A 21,928-nucleotide genomic window follows, 5' to 3' on the forward strand; every position below is an offset into this window, starting at 1 on the left:
TGAATTTCCATTACAAACTTTTCCTTGTGATGTTTATCAACCCATTATTTGGGCACTATCATATTACCTTCATATTGGATATAGCAAACGAGTATTGTTTAAACATCAGGAGACAGGTTTGACACTGTTCGTCCAATAAGATTTAATGCCTTCAAACAACCTGAATAGTCAGATAATCTCAGTTAATAGGACAGTTAATCTCACACAGTTTAAATTCAAATGCCATGTGCTGCAGTGCAGAGGCAATCCAATGTAAAACATGGTGCTGTACATGACAGCACTATATGGGCATGTTCATATCAAGACCTACATGTTGACCGTACTCATATATTGATTGTGTCTGTCAGGCTCATCTGCAGGTGCTGAAGAAATCAGTGGATCCCAGCAAGGTGTTTTTCCAGCATCAGATTCTTTGTGGCACTTTGGCTGGGAACTCATGTCCATTGGTCACCATCACCGCCTGTCCTGCCAGCAGGGGCTGGAGAGACATTAACCAGCTCCGTGAGTATGGGTATAGATGTGTGTGTGTGCATGTGTGTGATGAATTGGGATAAAGGGTCAGAGAGAGTGCTGAAGGTCATGTAAATAGGGAGACATCTGTGCAGAGTGTACAGGTGTGTGTTTGTGTGTGAGTGTGTGACAACCAGCCAGCCATCCTGACAAAGAAAGATATCTAAGGCTTTGCTTTTTTTCACTAATTGAAAGCCAATGACCCTTAGTTGTTAGAAATATGAAAAAAAATATATATTTAGGAGAAAACCATATGATAATCATTATACAATATACAATTATACTATTACTACTATACTATACTGTTGTAGCTGCTATTCCACACTGGACATTATGCAATTTCATCTCATCATTTTCCTCAATGCCCAACATAATCAGTATTTCAGGAATTCAAACTGACTGCCTGACTTCACCACATGCATGCATTTTAAAACATCTTTTTAAAAATGGTTTACTGTAATATACACTTGCTTTTATCTCCAGGAAATGCACAGACTAAATTCATAAGGATTAAAATTTACTAAAACATGTCCACTGGAATGTGGAGCACTGCCAGATTCATCCCCAGTGCATACATCTCATGACCCAGCTGGGGATTTCTGCCACTAAAGCTGCATTTCTATCAAAAGTTTTGGATATAGTACCTTTGGAATAAAAAATATCACCTAAGTATCTCAACCCTAGTTCTGTGTAATGTTTCCATCACAGACAGTACGCTTACATGTGGTCGGGGTTGTTGTCACTGACTCCTCTGTCTAGCAGCACTCACTGTATTTTATTGTTTAGCTGTGATACAAAGTGAAGTCTGCACCTGTTTATAGTTCACAGAATGGAGCTTCATGGTGATATTTTTCGAAGAAAAAAGAGCAGGCTGGAATGATATGGTGTAAGATAGCTGTCAAAAAGATGTATCCATAATTAATCATTCTTATTTGTAATTTTAACAATTTCTGTGTCAAAAAAGTTGTTTTTCACAAAATTCTGCTATCATATACGTGAGTCTGTGAAACTGGGTTCGAGTTTGTATTGTTTTTGTATGAGTATGAGTGTAAAATCTGCAAAGTCTTATGAATATAACTCGCGTTTCTACGACTGTGAAGTCTTCACTGTGAGCACAAATCCAAGTTTACGGCTACAAAATGAAAAGTGCTGAAATGACGTCACTGAGGTCACAGTCAGGTCGCAGGGAGAGTATTCGATCCGCGATTCCTCCAACTGCACATGCACATGCCCCAGAGGCAAACATGGAGGGCAAGAGCGTACCAAGTAGTCCGGAGAAACATCACAGGTAATGTCAATCATAACGTGCATTGCATAGCCATTATTTATTCCATAAAATCAAACCATTATATATAAAATACATTTCTTTGAGTCACAAACTTATTGCTTTAACTTGCAAGCTAAAGACATTTACATGCTGATGATGCTATCTTAGTGCTATCGTTACTGGGATTAGAACTTGGGCAGTGCTAAATCATTTAAGACAATACAAATGTTACTGTTTGTTAATATTTGTAATGTGTCTGCTGTGAACATGGAGATTTACTTTGGTAACCGTCATGTTTGTGCTGGTTTGTAGTTTTAAGCAGCCACCAGGTGGCTGTTGCATTTCTTAAGCCCAGCTGTCTTTCACAGCTATCTTTTGAATTCTCTTGTTGTGTTGTGTTGGCATGCTGTCGTACACCATTCACATTGTAATCATTGACACTGAGAAATGTTAGTAGTAGTATGAATCTTGGGCAGCATTTCAATTATCACTCTTGACCTCTAGAAATCGACCTAATTGGTCAGCTGTCACTATCACTGACATAGCATAATGTATTGTTGAGATGAGTGAAGAGGAGACACCAAACCATCAGCACAGCTTTAATAAAGGTTCCAACCTGGATAATTGAACGATGCCTGAAACTCAGAGAACACAGAGGCTTCAGTTTACAGAGAGTTTCTAATGTGGAGGAAGTTAGCAATATAATATTTTAAAACCTTTATTTATTGTCCCTTCACTGCTTTATCTTCTTAAGGGTAGTGGGGGGACTGGAGCCAATCCCAACTGTCATTGGGCAAGGGACGGGGGACACTCTAGATAGGTCGACAGACCATCACAGGGCTGACACACAAAGATAGAGAACCAATCACACATTCACCCCTATGGACAATTTAGAGTCGCCAATGAACCTGCATGTCTGAACTGTGGGAAGAAACCGAAACCGACACCGACACAGGGAGAGCATGCAAACTCTGCACAGAGAATTTGGTTTTATGGTGGACCACCGTGGATTCAAACCTGGGACCCTCTTGCTACTACACCACCATGCATCCTATTTTAAAACATGATACGTCTGTTTTATATTCTTCTTGAAGGTCAAAGTGGGTTCTAAAAGGACCTCACATTTAAACTCCTCAACATTTTTTCTATTAATTGTCTACCATACATGCTGGGAAGCATACTTTGATTTTTCTGTTTTGAAAAGTACATAGTTACTGTTTTTTCAGTATTCAGGGTAAAGCAAGATAGATTGAGTCACTCTTACTTTTTCCATTATACCTGATGATTTGGAGCAAGATTCTGAAACACCATGAACTCTAATTTTCTATATTCTGTGTATCATGTCAACATTTCTCTCTGTCCAGGCAACCGTCCCTGTATCGTACTAACAGGCCGTGTCCATCCTGGTGAGTCCAATGCCAGCTGGGTAATGAAGGGCACCCTTGAGTTTCTTTGCAGCAGTGACCCTGTAGCTGAGAGTCTGAGGGAGGCCTTTGTCTTCAAGCTCATCCCCATGCTCAACCCAGACGGAGTCATCAATGGCACGTGAGTGGGAGGCATGAACAGTGCAGGATGCAGAACTCCACATTAGCGTGAAACCCACTTATGCGTATATATATATATTTATATATAGCTAAGAACTGCAGCATAGGAATATAGAAGAGGATACTAATGGGGCCATTTCTCATTTATTTTTAGTGTGAGCAGTCTGAGCTTTATATTTAAAGGTATTTGGAGAACTGCAAACAGTAGCAGTTTAGTCAAAATCTAGCTAAACTGAAGGGTTGAACAAAGGGTTTTTAGTGTTGCTTTCGTCTTCCTCTCAATAAATCTGCTTAAACATTCTGGAAAATTCACCCCAATCCACCTTAAGAACCTATCCAAGGCACACAGAAAGCCAGTTGAAAGCTTTTTTTTTGTTCAATATTTAGTACATGAACATCCATAGTCCTTTTTGAAAAGCAACAAGTCTTTCCCCCCACGGTCAGAATCACACTGTGCTTCTGTCAATGAGTTTTATCAGTTTAAATACAATGAGTTGGAAGTTGTTGTTGTGGTGTGCGGAAGTAGCTCAAAATTATTCTGGAGGTGAAGAGTGTCATTGACTACAAGACCCATAACAAATGGGGCCAATTGTTGGCTATTGATTTGCTCTGTAACCCGAGAAGTGACACAGGACCTAGAGAGTGAACACAGGGCCACGCTGGCTATTACAGGCTATGGAGCGGGCATGGAAGCTCCTTTTGGCTCAAGGGAAGTGTCAATCAAAAGGTAAGGAGTTTGCCACCATTTTGACACAGATGAGTTAACATAATTACATGCAAAAATTACGGATAGCATGTGGAGGAAAAAATAAATAAAAATGCAACACCAGTTTATGGATATCTATGGATGTCCTGAATGCTGTGGTTATAATTAAAGTGGCCTAATGCATTTCATTAGACTGTAGGCTTACCTTTCATTTCTCTCACATCATCAGAGGGCTGCCGTGTTGATGTCGGCAACATAGTAGGTGATCCCTCTGAGAGTAGGTAAATGTAGGTGGTAGCGGACAGCTGAAAAAGTGAAAACTTGACAGGCCATGTGCCTAATACCTTGAAGCTTATTGACTTGAAATTTGAAAATACATCTACAACTCAATGTGCAAAGCAAAAGAGCCTCTTAGATAACAAAGGCCACCATCATGCATTTGCTGATTTGCATAAAATCAAAAACAGGGTCATGAATGGCCTTTATGGGATTTTGACTTCATCAGCATCAAAAGTGGTTTCCACTCAGTGGATACACCCTGCAGTAAGTCCTGAACTTACCCACCAAGTTTTGTTCACATCTAATAAAGGAAAGGCAAAAGGCAAGACTATTTGGACAATCTATAGCGCAAAATCTAAAGCACATGGTGCAAATGCATTTAGGGCATGGTGAAATCCATTTCCAGCTAAGGGGTGGACTGGGACAAAGAATCAGCCTTGGCATTTCTGACTCAAACCGGCCCACTATAATTCAGCTGGACACCACCTACAAGAGCACCATTCTTGGGCCTCTCTTTATCAAGCATACCTACACTACTATTGCCCCAAACCACTAGTAAGCAGAGTTGTTCACGGCCAAGGAATCAAGCATGGAGTTGTGAACACGAGCAGACACATAAACAGCCCATGAAGAAAAGGACTTAAACCGACAGCTATAGAGGCAAACTAGAATGCAAAGTGGCATTTTCAGTACAAAAATCCAAAGGCATGTTTAGGAGAATTTAGAGAACTATACTAACTTGTTGAAAATTTGGAGAAAAATTAGCATCACAGCAAAGCTCATGGACAGTATACAGTATGTATGCATGCTAGTGTAGCAGAGTAGTCTGTGGGTGCTGTATTGACATCTAATGGACAAATTTGGCCATCATTCAGGATGACTTAAATGTCTCAACGGAGCCCTATAACCTACCAGCATATATGGTCACTGAACATTATGCAAATGTTTAAAACACAAAAATGAAAATATTAAACCAGAAAATGGCCATGATGTGAGCTTTTTATTTAAGTCTGAAACAAAACCAAGGTGCATAATTTTTAAACTCACAAAGTCAAAAGATGTTTTCCTCAGGTGTGGTGGATGAATGTAACACATTGGAGCTCCTCTATGCAGTCAGGACAAGAGAGAGGGGAAAGGATGGTAGAGAGAGACATAGAGACACTGATAAATTTTTGAATCTCATATAATCACACACAAAGTATAAATCTATAAAAAAAAAATAATATTGTATACTTTGTATGTATACTGACCAAATCAATATGGGCTCATTGGCCTAAAAGGGAAGAAGTTTACTAAACAGAGGAAGAATATCTCCCCTAGCAGCACAACCTGTAATAGACTGAGGGAGACTGATAAATTATTTTACATGATCACACAATCACTGAGTACCACAACAGCACACAATCAAAAATCCTGAAAAATCACAGGTAATTAATTACTAAGTGCATTATAATGATGAACAATAATGACAGCAGCAACACCAACAATAACAGTAACTTTTGGCTTGCCTCATTAGAAGAGCAGGTTTTTCAGCTGCTCACTCTTCTCAGTAAGTCTGTCTATCACTGTGTCAGAGTCCAAGGCCATGAGAATATCTTTCTCACTGCCCATCATTATGAAAGCCTCAGGTTTGTCGGGTGAGAGGCTGCTTCTGAGACTGTTTGATTAACTTCAGGATGGAAGATGTGCGTTCACAGGCCACCTGGGTGAGTGATAATGTCAGGAGGAACTTGTCAGCAAGACCAAGGATATGGTATGCATCTGCATGTTGAAACGTTTAAGTATTTTGTAGCAGCATAAAGGGCACTCTTTGCAGGAGCCACAGCTTTTGGAAATTATTTCAACCTGCTCTGTGTTGTCCTCCTCTCCACCTGATCCATCCTCCACTGCTCTCAGCTTGTACTCAGTCAACCACTTGAGCCTGTTCTACTTTCCTGCTAAACTGTTCAACTCAGACTGTGGATTTTTCTTGGTTGCCCTGTTGTCAAATTGGAGCACTTAGGTGTCAGAGGGTGAACTACTGGAAGAATGCTGATGCTAAGCTGAGGGAAGTTCCTGGGGCCCAGACACACCAAGCCTGCATATAGATTACAGTGGGTGAAAAAGTGTCTCAATATGAATGGCCTCAATCGCTGTGTCCATGATCCAGTTATGCACATTCATCTCATAGGCTTCTCTGCATCATCCAGGGTCTCTTCTTTAGCCATCTCTCCAGGCAAGCCTAGTCTATGGTGTTGTCTTCCAGGGTATATGCTGCCTCATTTTCTGACCAGCTGTAGGCAAGCCCCCTCTTCCCAAGAACCCTTTTGACATCTTTGATGCCCTCTAAAACCTGGCGTCTCTTTTGGACCTTCTCTCTGTGAACTGATAGAAACTTATCTCTTAAAATCTTCCAGTGCTGAGATAAGCAGTTTATTTGGTGGCAGTCAGATGTGTGCGTTGCCTCTTTCATGTTCCTCTGTGTGCCGTTGCATATGCCTCCAATCTGACATTCCAGTAATGTAAAGACTGCTGTCAGCTGTCTTGCCCAATGCCATGCAGGTGAAGCAACACAGCATGTGACGTCATTTATTATACCTTAGCCATTTTCTACTAGTGCCGTCTTTGCAACAGAACACCTTCTGCACCACTGGGTTGTCAGTATATTGTTGAGGATGGTAGTTTAAAAATGACTGAAAATTATTCAGAGCAGCTATTCAGAGCAAGAAAAATGATCTATAATTTGCCTGACACACTCCTGGCTCTCCATGGCCTTTTCTTTTGCTGCTGATGCTGTAATTGGGTTGAATGTTTTGGGCTGGCTCTCTCTCTCAAGTACCCGAGTTGACTTGCAGAACTTAACCTGAACCTGGCTGGGCTAGACATGAGGAGAGAGTTTATTGCTGGGATGGGGAGCAACAATAAGGGAGCTGTTGAGAGCTCAGTTACATAAAAAGTACTGTGGGTAAGCTTATTACCACACTTCAGGTGCATCTTTGTCTGTGCCTCTGGTAGTGTCTCTGTGCTGCTCCTCCGAGCTATTCCCAGCTAATCTTCGAACTTGCTCCTTACTTCGGCTGCTTTTTATTTTTGCTGTGACTGAAACCTCACATAAGTTTCACTCAACCACTCACAGCTTTCTTTTCTCATCAGTTTTTGTATTCTGTTTAATCACACAGCTGCTCACTCACTGTTAGCCTGTTAGCTACTTTAGCATTAGCTATGGTTAGCAATGGCTTCTCCCTGCTCTTCTCCCTCTTCTGCTGCTCTCTCCTGCTCAGTTTGTCAGATGTTTTGTTACTCCTCTGCCTCCTTTAGTGATAGTGGTCCGCGTAACAAGTGTAGTTTATGGGCTGCGCTGCAGGCGAGGCTTAGCTATCTGGAAGCTTGGCTCCGCACCATGGAAAATCCCTCTTTAGCTGTAGTAGTTAGCATGCTAACTACCACAGCTAACATAGCGACATAGCATAGCCTCTGCTAGCCGTCCCCTGGCAACCCTTGTGCAGCAGGGAGGCTGGGTGACTGGGAGAGCAAAGCATAGTAAGCTGAAGCCCACGGTACACCACCCACCCCCCCTTCACGTTTTAAATAAGTACTCCCCACCACCAGCAGCCAAAGTCAAATGTATCCCTGGGGCCAGAGCGACATCAAGTCAAATTTGAAGCTGCTGGCTAGGGCTAAGTGTAAAAACAGTAAGATTGTTATCCACGTCGGCGGCAATGACACCCGGTTACGCCAATCAGAGGTCACGAAAATTAACATAGAGTCTTACACGCTTCTCTGAGCTTTCTAGCACATTCACACACCCAAAATTTAAATGTTGTAAAAATGGTGTCTGTCCCGCAACCACTTCATTTGTTTAAAGCTAAAATAAACAAAAGGGGAGTTGTACAAGAAAATCCCGTAAAAATTAATACATCTCCTGTTAAAGAGCATCATAACAGGAGTTAAATGCGGACTCTTGAACGTTAGATCCCTATCAACTAAGGCTCTTTTATTCGCTGATTTAATATTGGATAACCATATTGATTTACTCTACCTCACTGAGACCTGGCTTTGTCCTGACGAGTACGTTAGCCTGAATTAATCCACCCCTCCTGGTCATATAAAGAGTCACGTTGCGTGGGACATTGGCGGAGGAGGGCGAGTCGCTACTATTTTTTATTCAAGCTTAGCAATTCACACTAAAGCTAAGATAACTATAGTTCATTTGAAAGCCTTTTTCTTCGTCTTTCTCACCCATCCTGGAAAACTCTACAGTCAAGTCTATTTGTTATAGTGTACCGCGCCCCCGGCCCATACTCTGAAGTTCTGTCTGAATTCTCTGAGCTTATATCAAGTTTAGTGCTTAAATCAGACAAAATTATTATCGTAGGGGATTTTAACATTCACATAGATATTAATAATGATAGCCTTAGTTCTGCTTTCTCCACGCTTTTGGATTCAATTGCCTGTCAGTCAGTGTGTACATAAACCCACCGACCCTACAACCACACCCTTGATCTTGTCCTTGCATTCAGCATCGATATTGAGGATTTGTTAGTCTTTCCTGAGATTCCCGCTCTGTTAGACTATTATTTAATAACTTTCAATGTTTTATTACTCGATGACAAGCCTCCAAGTAACAGTTACGATTCTAGATGTCTATCTGATTCAGCAGTGGCTGAATTTAAGAAATTGATTCATTCTGCATTAACCTCATTACCATTTCTCACAGTGACTGAGAATACTCTTACTAACTTAAGTCATTCTTAAATTAACTGTCTCGTTGATAACACTACTGGCTCACTGCGATCAGCTCTCGACTCTGTTGCACCCTTCAAGAAGAAAATAATGAAACAAAGAGAATTAGTCCCATGGTTTAACCTCCAGATCCGCAAATTGACAAAAACAAAGCAAACATCAACATCAACATCAACATCAACATTGTGAGAATTTGAAAGAAATTAGCGTTCAACCAACCTGGAAGAGTCCTGTTTAGTCTGGCAGGATAGTCTTAAAATGTATAAGAAGTCCCTCCACCATGCCAGAACAAACTATGACTCACCATTAATTGAGGAAAACAAAAACTAGCCAGGCTGACTCAGAATCACAACTCTATAGAGCCTTGTATTCCTTTGACCTTAAGCAGTGACGACTTTATGACAGTCTTTAATGATAAAATTATAACTATTCGAGATAAAATCCATCACCTCTTGCCCTTAACTGACCTGACCCCGGACACAGGTAGCCTGGATATGGCAGCAAGGCCTGAAATTTATTTGGACCATTTCTCCCCCATTGACCTTTATCGACTCTATACTTTGATTTCTGCATCTAAGCCATCAACATGCCTGCTAGACCCCATCCCAACTAGGCTACTTAAGGAAGTATTGCCCTTATTAGACAACTATTAGATATAATCAATGCGTCTTTATTAACAGGCTATGTACCACAGTCCTTTAAAGTAGCTGTCGTTAAACCTCTTCTAAAGAAGCCCACTCTCGAGCTCGAGATTTTAGCTAACTATAGACTGATATCTAATCTTCCCTTTATTTCTAAAATCCTCGTGAGAGTGGTTGCTCATCAACTCTGTGACTTTCTTCAAGATAATAGTTTATTCAAGGACTTTCAGTCACACTTCAGAGTTCATCATAGTACAGAGACAACACTAGCAAAAATTAATAATGACTTATTTATTGCTTCTGATGCAGGTCTGGTTTCTGTTTTAATCCTGTTAGATCTCAGCGTCGCATATGACACCATTGACTATCAAATCTTACTGCACAGACTGGAACAGTTAATTGGCCTTAAAGGAACGGCACTAGCCTGGTTTAAATCATACTTATCAGACTGATCACAATTTGTTCACATCAATGAGCAATCCTCTGCGCATACTAAGGTCTGCTTCGGAGTGCCACAGGGTTCTGTGCTTGGACCAGTCCTTTTTACTTTATATATGCTTCCTCTAGACAACGTAATTAGAAAACATTTTATAAATTCCCATTGTTATGCTGATGATATGCAAATGTTTCTATCTATGAAACCAGATGAAACTTATCAGCTATCTAGACTTCAAACATGTCTTAAGGACGTAGAAGCCTGGATGAGCCGTAATTTCCTGATGTTGAATTCAGACAAAACTGAAGTTATTGTTCTTGGCCCCAAACACCTCAGAAGCTCCTTTTCTAACGATGTAATTTCTCTAGATGGCATTACCTTGGCCTCTAGCACAACTGTAAGGAACCTCAAGGTTTTATTTTATCAAGATTTATCTTTTGCTTCCCATATAAAACAAACTTCAAGGACTGCTTTCTTTCACTTGCATAACACCACAAAAATTAGACACATCCTATACCAAACAGATGCTGAAAAATTAGTACATGCATTTGTCACCTCTATGCTGGATTACTGTAACTACCTATTATTTGTTTGCCCCAACAAATCTCTTAGGTCTCTCCAACTAGTGCAGAACGCTGCTGCTCGTGTTCTAACGGGAACCAAGAAAAAGGACCATATTTCTCCTGTTTTAGCTTCTTTGCACTGGCTCCCTGTGAAATCCAGCATTGAATTTAAAATCCTCCTCCTTACTTACAAAGCTCTAAATGGTCAGGCTCTCGCCTATCTGTCACAGCTCATAGTTCCTTAGCAATCCACAAGATCACTGCTCTGAAAATGCAGGATTACTTGTGGTTCCCAAAAGCAGGATAGGAACCAGAGCCTTTAGCTACCACGGTCCTCTCATATGGAACCATCTTCCAGTTTCAGTCAGGGAGGCAGACACTGTTTCCACTTTTAAGGGTAGACTTCAGACCTTCCTCTTTGATAAAGCTTATAATTAGGGCTGCCCATAGTTAAGCTGACATATGTTTAATCTGCCAGGGGACTGCCTATGATACGCTGAGCTCCTTTTCCTTCTCTTGCAATGAACCCCCTGCAGCCTTCCTCAACTGGTCAGACCATCGCTGTCCAGTCTCGTTGTCTCAAGTCAAGTCAAGTCAAGTCAAGTCAATTTTATTTAAAATATGGCTTGCTTCAGAGGGCTTTACATTGTATGACATCCCTCTGCCCTTAGACCCTCACATAACCCAAGTAAAAACTCTCGAAAAAGAACCCCTGTAACGGGGAAAAAAAAGGGAGAAACCTCAGGAACAGCGGCAGCGGCAGTGGATGATCAGGGATCCCTCTTCCAGGACGGACAGACATGCAATAGATGTCGTAAATAACAAATTAAATACAATTTTGGCAAAAAGTAAAGATCTCATGCATATATTGATACAGAGGTGTCCAAAGGCATGATTACAGCATCGGCGCAACCAGGACTAAGATCACGATCAGGGCGAGCGGGGGCTCCAGTTTCAGTACAGCCACAGCACAAGCACAACCAAAGGCAGGGTCACAGCGCCAGCACAGATATCACAATGATCAGGCACAGCCAGGGTTGCGGCCAGGATCTGGGAAAGCTAGGAAAGAGGGGAGCAGGAATGCTCCGGAGAGGAAACGGGATAAGCATAGTGCAGTTCAACAGAACCAAGGTGGTGAACAGTAAAAAGGATAAGCACTCAATGAGGATCCTAGAGTCATAGAGCAGCAATCATGACTTAAATATGAATGCCAGCGAGCAGTAACAGAAAAGAAAGAAAGAGAGAGGAAGCAGAGCCAGAAAGAAAGAAAGAGGAAGCAGAGCCAGAGTAGCAGGTCTGAACAGACTCAAAACCACCAGATCGGGCCGAAAGCTCTGACACCTCTCCCTCTTCCCTGTGACACAGACGGGGATTTCAACGGAGCACAAGAAACTTGTGCTCCAGGAATACACACACTAACAGAACTAGGGTCACTAATCAGCTATTATGGCTTAAATATAAAGGTCAGAGAGCAGTGTTAGTCCCCACTGCTCTCTGACCCCTATAGAAAGTCCCCGGCAATTTAAACCTATGTCAGCCTAACTATGGGCAAACTTAGCCAGCCCTTATTATAAACTTTATCCAAGAGGAAGGTCTTAAGTCTACCCTTATAAGTGGAAACGGTGTCTGCCTCCCTAACCGAAACTGAAAGATGGTTCCATAAGAGAGGAGCATGGTAACTGAAGGCTCTGGTTCCTATCCTACATTTGGAAACTTTGGGAACCACAAGTAATCCTGCATTTTCAGAGCGCAGTGATCTTGCGGGTTGGTAAGGAACTCTGAGCTGCGACAGATAGGATGGAGCCTGACCATTTAGAGCTTTGTAAGTAAGGTGGAGGATTTTAAATTCAATCCTGGATTTTACAGGGAGCCAGTGCAACGAAGCTAAAACAGGAGAAATATGGTCCCTTTTCTTGGTTCCCGTTAGAACATGTGTAGCAGCGTTCTGCACCATTTGGAGCGACCTAAGTGATATGTTGGGGCAACCGAATAATAGGGAATTACAGTAATCCAGCCTAGAGGTAACAAATGCATGTACTAATTTTTCAGCATCTGTTTGGGATAGGATGTGTCTAATTTTTGCAGTGTTACACAAGTGAAAGAAAGCGGTCCTTGGAAGTTTGTTTCACATGGGAGGCAAAAGATAAATCTTGATCAAATAAAACTCTGAGGTTCCTTACAGTTGTGCTAGAGGCCAAGGTAATGCCATCTAGAGTAATTACATTGTTAGAAAGGGAGTTTCTGAGGTGTTTGGGGCCAAGAACAATAACTTCAGTTTTGTGTGAATTCAACATCAAGAAATTATGCCTCATCCAGGCTTCTACATCCTTAAGACATGTTTGAAGTCTAGATAGCTGATAAGTTTCATCTGGTTTCATAGATAGATACATTTGTGTATTGTCAGCATAACAATGAAAATGTATAGAGTGTTTTCTAATAATGTTGCCTAGAGGAAGCATATACAGTATAAAGTAAAAAGTATTGGTCCAAGCACAATACCCTGTGGCACTCTGAAGCAGACCTTAGTATGTGCAGAGGATTGCTCATTGATGTGAACAAATTGGGAACGATCTGATAAGTCAGATTTAAACCAGGTTAGTGCTGTTCCTTGAAGGCCAATTAACTGTTCTATTCTGTGCGGCAAGATTTTATGGTCAATGGTGTCAAAAGAGGCACTGAGATCTAAAAGGATTAAAACAGAGACCAGACCTGAATCAGAAGCAATAAATAAGTTGTTGTTAATTTTTACTAGTGCCGTCTCTGTGCTATGATGAAGTCTAAAGCCTGACTGAAAGTCCTCTAATAAACTATTATTAGAGATTAGATATTGGTCTATAGAAGAGGTTTTAATCGTCTAATAAGGGTAAAGCTTCCTGAAGTAGCCTAGTTGGGATGGGGACTAGCAGGCATGTTGATGGCTTAGATGCAGAAATCAAAGTAGAGAGTCTGTGAAGGTCAATGGGGGGAAAATGATCCAAATAAATTCCAGGCCTTGCCGCCATATCCAAGGTACCTGTGTCCAGGGTCAGGTCAGTTAAGAGCAAGAGGTGATGGATTTTATCTTGAATAGTTATTTATCAGTATCATAGTAATTTTATCATTAAAGAAAGTCATAAAGTCGTCACTGCTTAGAGCCAAAGGAATACAAGGCTCTATGGAGGTGTGACCCTGAGTCAGCCTGGCTACAGTGTTTTAAAGAAACCTGGGATTGTTTTTATTTTCCTCAATTAATGATGAGTACTAGTTTGCTCTGACATGGAGGAGGGCCTTCTTATACATTTTAAGAATATCCAGCCAGACTAAACGGGACTCTCTGAGGTTGGCTGAATGCCAATTTCTTTCAATTTTCGCGATGTTTGTTTCAATTTGTGGATCTGGGGGTTAAACCATGGGGCTAATTTTCTTTGTTTCATTAACTTCTTCTTGAAAGGTGCAACAGAGTTGAGAGCTGATCACAGTGAGACAGTTCAACTAAAACACAAGAAATTTGTGCTCCAGAAGAGGATAAGCACTCAATTAGGATCCCAGAGACTTAAATATGAATGACAGAGAGCAGTAATCGAAAAAGAAAGTGAAAAAGAAAGAGAAAAAAAAAGGGAAAGAGGAAGCAGATCCAGGGTGGCAGGTCTGAACGGACTCAAAACCACCCCCGTGGGATCGGGCCGAAAGCTCTGCCACCTCCCTCTCCTCCCCGTCACATGGACTGGGATTTCAACTGAGCACAAGAAACTTGTTTTCCAGGAATATACACACCAAAAAATCTAGGGTCACCAATCAGCTATTATGGCTTAATATAAAGGTCAAAGAATAGTGAAAACTAACACATCTTTGGGGTCATCAGGTGGGAACCTTCTTTCATCAGTGTTTCACCTAGTTGGTCCCACCACACCTCCAGGAGGCTAGGCAGTGAACTCTGGCGTCCCAAAGCCACTCCCCCAGTGCCAGCCCTCACTGCTCCTACACAGCCCAAACAGCCCTGCCACCTTCAACAGACCCAGGCTCCGTTTATGCAAGCTCCAGGTAGTGGCAGTACCACCTGGCTATCACAGATACAAGGCTAAGCTAAACTACTACAAAGCTCTCACAGATGCAAGCTAAACTACTATAAAGCTATCAGAGTTACAAGGCTAAGCTACACTATAACATGGCTATCACAGGTACAAGGCTAAGGCTAAGCTATGCTAGCTAGGCTAGTTATCACATGGCTATCACAGCCTACAGACAGATACCACAGGCTACCACAGATACAAAGCTAAGCCAAGCTAACACATGGCTATCCCCCAGGAGGCAAAACTGAGCTAACTAAGCTAGCTAGGCTGGCTATCACATGGCTATCACAGCCCAAACAGCAATACCACCTTCAACAGACCCAGGCTCTATTTATGCAGACTCCAGGTAGTGACTTGGCTGATGTTACCTTCCCTAGCACATGCATCACAATTCCCAATATACTACAACTCACATACAAGACTCAAGCTAAGGGAAATAAGGGTGATTTGGATCAACCAACACACTTACTTGGATGGCAGCATGGTCTCACACAAAGAGACTCATACAGGCCACTCCCACTCCTAAATACCCTCACACTTCCTGGATTTTCTCCTGAGAAGACTGATTGGTGGATCTCTCCACTTGATCTCAAGGAGTTCACAGAGAGTCAGTAGCACTATCAACGAGTCAATCAATTTGAGAATGACTTAAGTTAGTAAGAGTATTCTCAGTCACTGTAAGACATGGTAATAATGTCAGTGCAGAAGGAATCAATTTCTTAAATTTACCCACTGCTGAATCAGATAGACATCTGGAATAGTAACTCTTGCTGAAAGACTTGTAGTCAAGTAGTAAAAAATTGAAAATTATTAAATAATGGTCAGACAGAGCGGGATTCTCGGGGAAGACTAATAAATCTTCAATATTGATGCCGTATGCTAGGACAAGATCTAGGGTGTGATTGTAGTGATGAGTGGGTTTATGTACACACTGACTGAAGCCAATTGAATCCAAAAGCATGGCGAAAGCAGAACTAAGGCTATCACTATTAATATCCATGTGAATGTTAAAATCCCCTATGATAATTACTTTGTCTGATTTAAGCACTAAACTTGATATAAGCTCAGATAATTCAGATAGAACCTCGGAGTATGGGCCATCAGCTGCCAGCTCTGCTTATCTTAGCTTCTTGCGCTTCTCCACTGCAGCCTCTGCACTGTGAGCTCAATGATATAGACGAGCTTGAGTTTGGCAGACTACAGTACAAGGTCTGGTCTGATTGGTTGATGCAATCTCGGCTAGAAAGCACAGCCTCTGGTCCAAGTCTACAGCCAACTTCCAGTCTCTCACTCCTCTTAGTCCTCCCTCCTCTGGTCCTGAAGAGGTCAATCTGACCTGGCAGTCGGCTTCCCAGACAAATGCCGTGGCTGGCCAGTTTGAGGTAGGTGGAGGAAGGGCGTTGATGATGTTTTTCCTCCTCTCCACTCCCTCCCATGTCATCCATTGGCCTTGCCTTGCCTCAGCAACTGCTTTTGTGGACCTTGCTGCCTCTTCTTGTTACCATACCTTTTGAACCACAAGCTGGCATCTGTGCGACAGGGCAGCCTTGCTCCAGGCTAGCATGCTGGCTCCAAGGCCAAGATCCCTCCCTCTCCAGCTTTTCCACCTTTGAGATTGGATTGAGATTGGAGCTTCATACAGGGTTAGCAGCCACATAAGGCAGGGGAGGAGCCCAAACTGCAAACACCATGTGGTCCTGTCGATGGTCTCTTGGCCGCTAATTATGTCCTTCCTGAGCTAGTCTACTTGATCTGTGTCTTTGAGGGAGGCATTTTACCACCGACTTGGGCTCTTTACAGGCTTCTCGGAGATGTGTTGGTCTGATAACTTCCCCCCTTCGTCACTTTTCAGTACACGCCATGCTCTGTCAGGTGGCAGCCTCAGGCCAGGTCTTATGCACTTGCCTCCGACCACCCATCGAGATGCTTTTAACAATCACCTCCATAAGCATGGTGAAGGCAAGCAGAGAGATGGTGCATCTGGCCATAATACCCACTTCCAGATGGTGCCACACCATGGTGTACGCTGCTGTTGTCAGGCATAGCTGCACAACTTGGAAGTACACCTTAACAGGACCCGTGAGGAATGCTGGGACCCCGAAGAAGTCCAAAGCAGTCCATATTAGGCTGTGATGGACTGAGCCAAGGGCGTTGGAAAGGTCCAGGAACACCACATGAACATCTGTTCCCTCCTTTTTAGCAACCTGGATCTGATGCCAGATGGTACTAGCATGTCCCAGGCAGCCAGAGAAGCCCGGGATGCCTGCTAAAATAAAATTCTCAAAAACAGGCTCAAAAGCACAAGGAAAAATACTCAGACGTCAATACCACGTGGTCTGGCTCAACAATCTGGTAAAAAGTGAGTGAAGTCCCTAGGTTCTTATACTGTATGCTGATGAGATGGTTAAAGACAGGAGAGGAGGTTGAATCAGGAGCCAGGTGAGGGAAAGCCACGCCCACAACACACAGGGGATTTGGAAACATAAGGGAGAAGGAAACAGGGAAAGGAACACAAGGAAAACCTGGAGTCTTTGCCGGAGCAGTGACAGATAGGCCAGTTCTTTGGCAAAAATAAATAAATTTTAAAAAATCCATCTGGTGACCTGCCCACATAAGCATCATTGGCCCACCAATGCCAGTATGCCAGATGGCCAGTCCACCCTTGAGCTAACATAACCAACACAATTATATTGCTAAACAAAAGTACTCACAACCCAAATGTCTTGTCAGTCTCTTTTACTGCGTTTCCCCCCAGAAATCGCTGTGATCTCAACTGTGAGGATCTAAATCGTCAGTGGTGTAAACCAGACCCAGTCCTCAGTCCAACCATCTACCACACCAAGGGGTTCCTGTACTACCTTAGCAGTATAGGGCGGACTCCACTGGTGAGATACACATGCTCTTCTATTCTTTAAACTTTGCTACTTGTCTTCAGTGGGTGTGGTCCCTGTACCTTGTTTTGCTTGAAAATCTCTTCAGCATGTGACCCTGCCCTCTTTGTCACTTGGTCACGACCATCCATGACCATCAAAGACCAGCTATAACCAACACCACCATAAGCTGGTTTTAGCTGGTCTTTGATGGTCATGACCCAGTTCTTGCTGGTCTTTGATGGTTTGACATGCTGATGTGACCAGCTTGCTTTGCCAGTCATGCTGATGTAACCAGACCATCAAGCTATGGACCTTTACCTTTATGTATATTACATGACAGAAGACTTAACTGATTTATGCCCTTTGCTTTTCATACTTTCCCCTTATGACACTGTTATTTCTCTGTACTCATTGATTTGGTTTAAATTTTACAGGAAGTTAAATGGATAAACCAGCTAGAGTGACTATCATAAACTGGTATGACCAGCTAAACCATGAACAAATGACAAAAACATACCTTAAACTGGTTTCAAAAAAGCTGGTCAACAAGCTCAACCATCTTAACCATCTTAAGCTGATTTTTTTTTAAGAAGGGAGGTCAGAAAACACTCACGAAACAATTTTTCATTGTTCAGTGAAGAAAAATACCAGCAAAATCCAACCCTGTTTCTCTGATTCTCCTCAAGGTTTACTGTGATTACCACGGCCACTCAAGGAAGAAAAATGTCTTCCTGTATGGCTGCAGTGTTAAGGAGACTCTATGGCAGTCTGGCTCTGCTGTCAACACTGTGGGATTGAAAGAGGACCCTGGATATAGGGTTAGACACACACACACACACACACACACACACACACACACACACCACGGACACAGAAGATTTATGTGAGTCTTGTCCCAGTGTTGGACTGCAGCTAAAGCTCTCAAACCAGAGAAAACACCCAGTATGTTCATATGCACATTTTAGTGGAGCTTTGGTTATACAAATAAGTGTACGCTATATTTAGAGTATTTTCAGTGCAGGGGTTTGAAGCCATTACATCAAAAACACCAGACTCCATTGAGGAAAACAGTCATTTTATTCCACTGAACGGCAGAGGTGGCTAAGGTATATTTTGCTGCAACCCCACATCACATTATCTGGGTGTGTCAGTCTGACTTCGAGAAATTCAATTAAGTCCAGTTCAGTCAGACTAACATGTTTACATGTATTTTAAAAGTCCAGTTTTAGTTAGAGTAAAATAAAAATTTGACTTTTTCTAATATCATGTAAAAGTACTGACTGACAAAAGTCTGTTTTCTCTCTCTCTCTCTCTATCTCTACCTATCTCTCTCTCTCTCTCTCTCTCTAGACCATTCCAAAGACCTTGGATCGTATCGCACCAGCCTTTTCTTTCAACAGCTGCAACTATTTGGTAATAAGAACAACAAGAATAATAGTAATTTGTTTTTTCCTACTGTTTTAAATATCATTTATATTTTTTATTTTTAATTTTGTATAAAGTCCCAAACAACAAATAAATTGATATGAAAACCAAATCATATTTGAGCTGAATTTGTGATGTAAACAGGTGGAGAAGTCTCGCTCTGCTACAGCAAGGGTGGTTGTCTGGAGGGAGATGGGAGTGCTGAGAAGTTACACCATGGAGAGCACTTACAATGGCTGCAACCAGGGAATATACAAGGTATTTGCATGTGTGTGGTTGTGTGAAATAGGACCAAAAAAGTAAACTGGTGTATATGTAATTACACTGTAGCTGTCGAAACATAAACTCCACACAGCCATATGAACAAAAATAGTATGTATGTATATATATATATATATATATATATATACACACAGACACTATATGGACAAAAGTATTGGGCCACACCTCTTAATCATTGAATTCGGGTGTTTCATTCAGTTCCATTGCCACAGGTGTATGAAATCTGGATGAATGGGCAAAAATTCCCACAGACACACTCCAAAATCTTGTAGAAATCCTTCCCAGTAGAGCAGAATTCTAGCTGCAATTTCACATTACTGCCAATGGATTTAAAATGGGATGTCATAAAAGCTACTGTAGGTGTCCCAATACTTATTTTTATGTAGCTGGGTGCCTTTACAGTACAAAGACCAGAAGCAATGAAAACAGAGTAATCTGTGCAATCCAGTACTCACCTCTCGCTCAGGACATGGCAACAGCAATCAACAAACATTGGCATGTTGTCAGCAGGTCTGGCCTGGATGTCTGCATAAATTCGACTTTTGTGCGTCATGAGTTTACCATACCTACTGCATTAGAGATGTTCACAGAAAGCCACACAAAATATTAAACTAATACACACGATGTGTTTCATACATGTGTCACTTGTGAGTGTTGAAAGAAGAAGTTATTGAAAGACTGCAAAGAAAATAAAAGATATTGTTGTTTAAAACTAAATCTGGTCTGGATTTTAATAAACTGGAGTGGCTTCCATTTTGAAGACACCTCCAAAGGTGGTGGAGAATGACAGTACTAAGATCCTGTGGAACTTCCACTGCCGAAGCAGTGATGGCTAACCAATCAGATATCGTCGTGTTCGAAAACAACAGAAGAAGGCAGTAGTGCTAGATATAGCAATCCTGAGCGATAGCAACATCAAGAAGGAACATGAAAAGCTCGAGAAATACCAAGGCTGAAAGAGGAGTTAGAGAAGGTGTGGACAGTGAAGCCCCGAATCTGGAACAGTGGCTCCAGAAGACTCCAGGAGGAACATCTGAAATCTCAGTCCAGAAGAGTGCAGTCCTAGGAACAGCTTAGATACTGCACAGGTCCTTCAAGCTCTCAGGCCTCTTTCTGGTAAAGGACCCAAATTTTAAGGAAAAAAATGCAGAAAAAGGCGAGAGGGAATTTATTTTATTTTTTTATGTATATAAATGTATTCTGTGAACAAGGGCAGTCAGGTTCCATTTGCTCTAACAGCCACCTTTCCTTTATTGAGATTCGGTGGCTCATATCCGAGAACAAAGTGGTAAGCTGTAAACCTTAAACTAGAAACCTGCGGGTCACATTACTGATGTTCTATGCTTTAACTCATGTCAGTCAAGAGAGGAGAAAGAACACCTAACTATACTGATAGAAGTCATGAAATTCATTCCCTTACATACCCACATGCAGTTAGTATAAGTTAGCAGTCAGTAAGTCATATCTTGGACTTAAAACAATTCCTTTCAACTGTGTGTGTGTGTGTGTGTGTGTGTGTGTGTGTGTGTGTGTGTGTGTGTGTGTGTGTGCGTGCGTGCATGCGTGAACGTGTGTGTGCAGGGCATGCAGGTAGGAACCAGGGAGCTGCAGGAGATGGGCCTGAAGTTCTGCCACAGTCTTCTGTCTGTAACCAAAGACATGAAGGCTCTTCACAGCCGAAGACTCATCAACCCCATGGACCTGGATCACAGCATCCGGGACCACAAGTCTCACAAGTAAGACACATCATTACAAGGCCTGTCTCATGCCCATTTTTGTCAAAATATCCTCTAATAGAGTAACTTGACCCCCAAATCTTTTTTTTTTAATTTGAAAAGCAATATATATGGATATTTAGCACTGTTTTTGATTGATTTAGGTCCAACTCTTGACATAAATGGCTCTACCTCATAAAGAGTCACCAAATTTTTAAAGTATGGCTTTAAGAAATAATTGATAAATACTAAAAATAATCAGTACGAATCAGTAATCAACAAATAATCAATGCAAGTATATGTACATGTGTGGATGTGTAAATGTGTGTGTGTTGGTGTAAGTGTGAACACACCAAGAGACAAATACCCCTTTCATACCAAAATTAGTGTGTATGCAGGTTTTTCAAATAAAATAACACCCACTAAATATAAATAATAGGCTGCCTTCCTACTCCCAGAAAACAAACTGCCGCAGCACAAGAGTCAGCCTTTCTGTCAGCTTTTCTATGTGTGTGTGTATGTGTGTGTGTGTTGTTTGTTTTGTTGGTGTGTCGACATCGCAGACAGGTAGGAACACAGATAAACAGTAGACAGCAGCAGGACAGAGGTCTGTGAAAATGTTTCAGTGGCTTCTACTTTTTCTATATCTCTTATTTACTCTCTTACTTTCAAATTGGTGCAGACTAACTTGGATTGATGTTTTAGCTGCTTAGGAGGAGAAGTACAATAATTTGCAATGGCACGTCATTGTATCTCAGTTAAGGAGCTGGAAGCAATAAAATCTCTTCTAAAGCGGACATGTATCCACTGAGGGGCAGAAAGGATTCAGGCCAGCCTCACTGTGATACTGACTCTGCTCCCTCTTTTTGTCCGACACTTGCAGTTTCGTTTCTCCCCTATGATGCGACCAGCTTGT

The 21,928-nt window shown here is 41.8% G+C and overlaps 1 protein-coding gene and 1 pseudogene across 3 annotated transcripts in view; both read left to right on the forward strand.

The window, feature by feature from the left end:
* agbl1 (AGBL carboxypeptidase 1) overlaps window positions 1-21,928 on the forward strand; it is a 149,907-nt gene that overhangs the window by 109,109 nt on the left and 18,870 nt on the right. For all 3 annotated transcript variants that reach the window (XM_088080630.1, XM_042496838.2, XM_088080631.1), the window contains 7 exons: window positions 348-501; window positions 3,142-3,322; window positions 17,473-17,602; window positions 18,277-18,408; window positions 18,941-19,003; window positions 19,160-19,273; window positions 20,879-21,033. In XM_088080630.1, coding sequence (XP_087936756.1) covers window positions 348-501; window positions 3,142-3,322; window positions 17,473-17,602; window positions 18,277-18,408; window positions 18,941-19,003; window positions 19,160-19,273; window positions 20,879-21,033 — 929 coding nt within the window. The remainder of the gene's footprint in view (window positions 1-347; window positions 502-3,141; window positions 3,323-17,472; window positions 17,603-18,276; window positions 18,409-18,940; window positions 19,004-19,159; window positions 19,274-20,878; window positions 21,034-21,928) is intronic.
* LOC148189264 (uncharacterized) lies at window positions 8,196-12,130 on the forward strand (annotated as a pseudogene).

Source organism: Plectropomus leopardus, chromosome 7, assembly GCF_026936395.1.
Source record: "Plectropomus leopardus strain MGB_pleo_1.0 chromosome 7, ASM2693639v1, whole genome shotgun sequence".
NCBI classification, from domain to species: Eukaryota; Metazoa; Chordata; class Actinopteri; order Perciformes; family Serranidae; genus Plectropomus; species Plectropomus leopardus.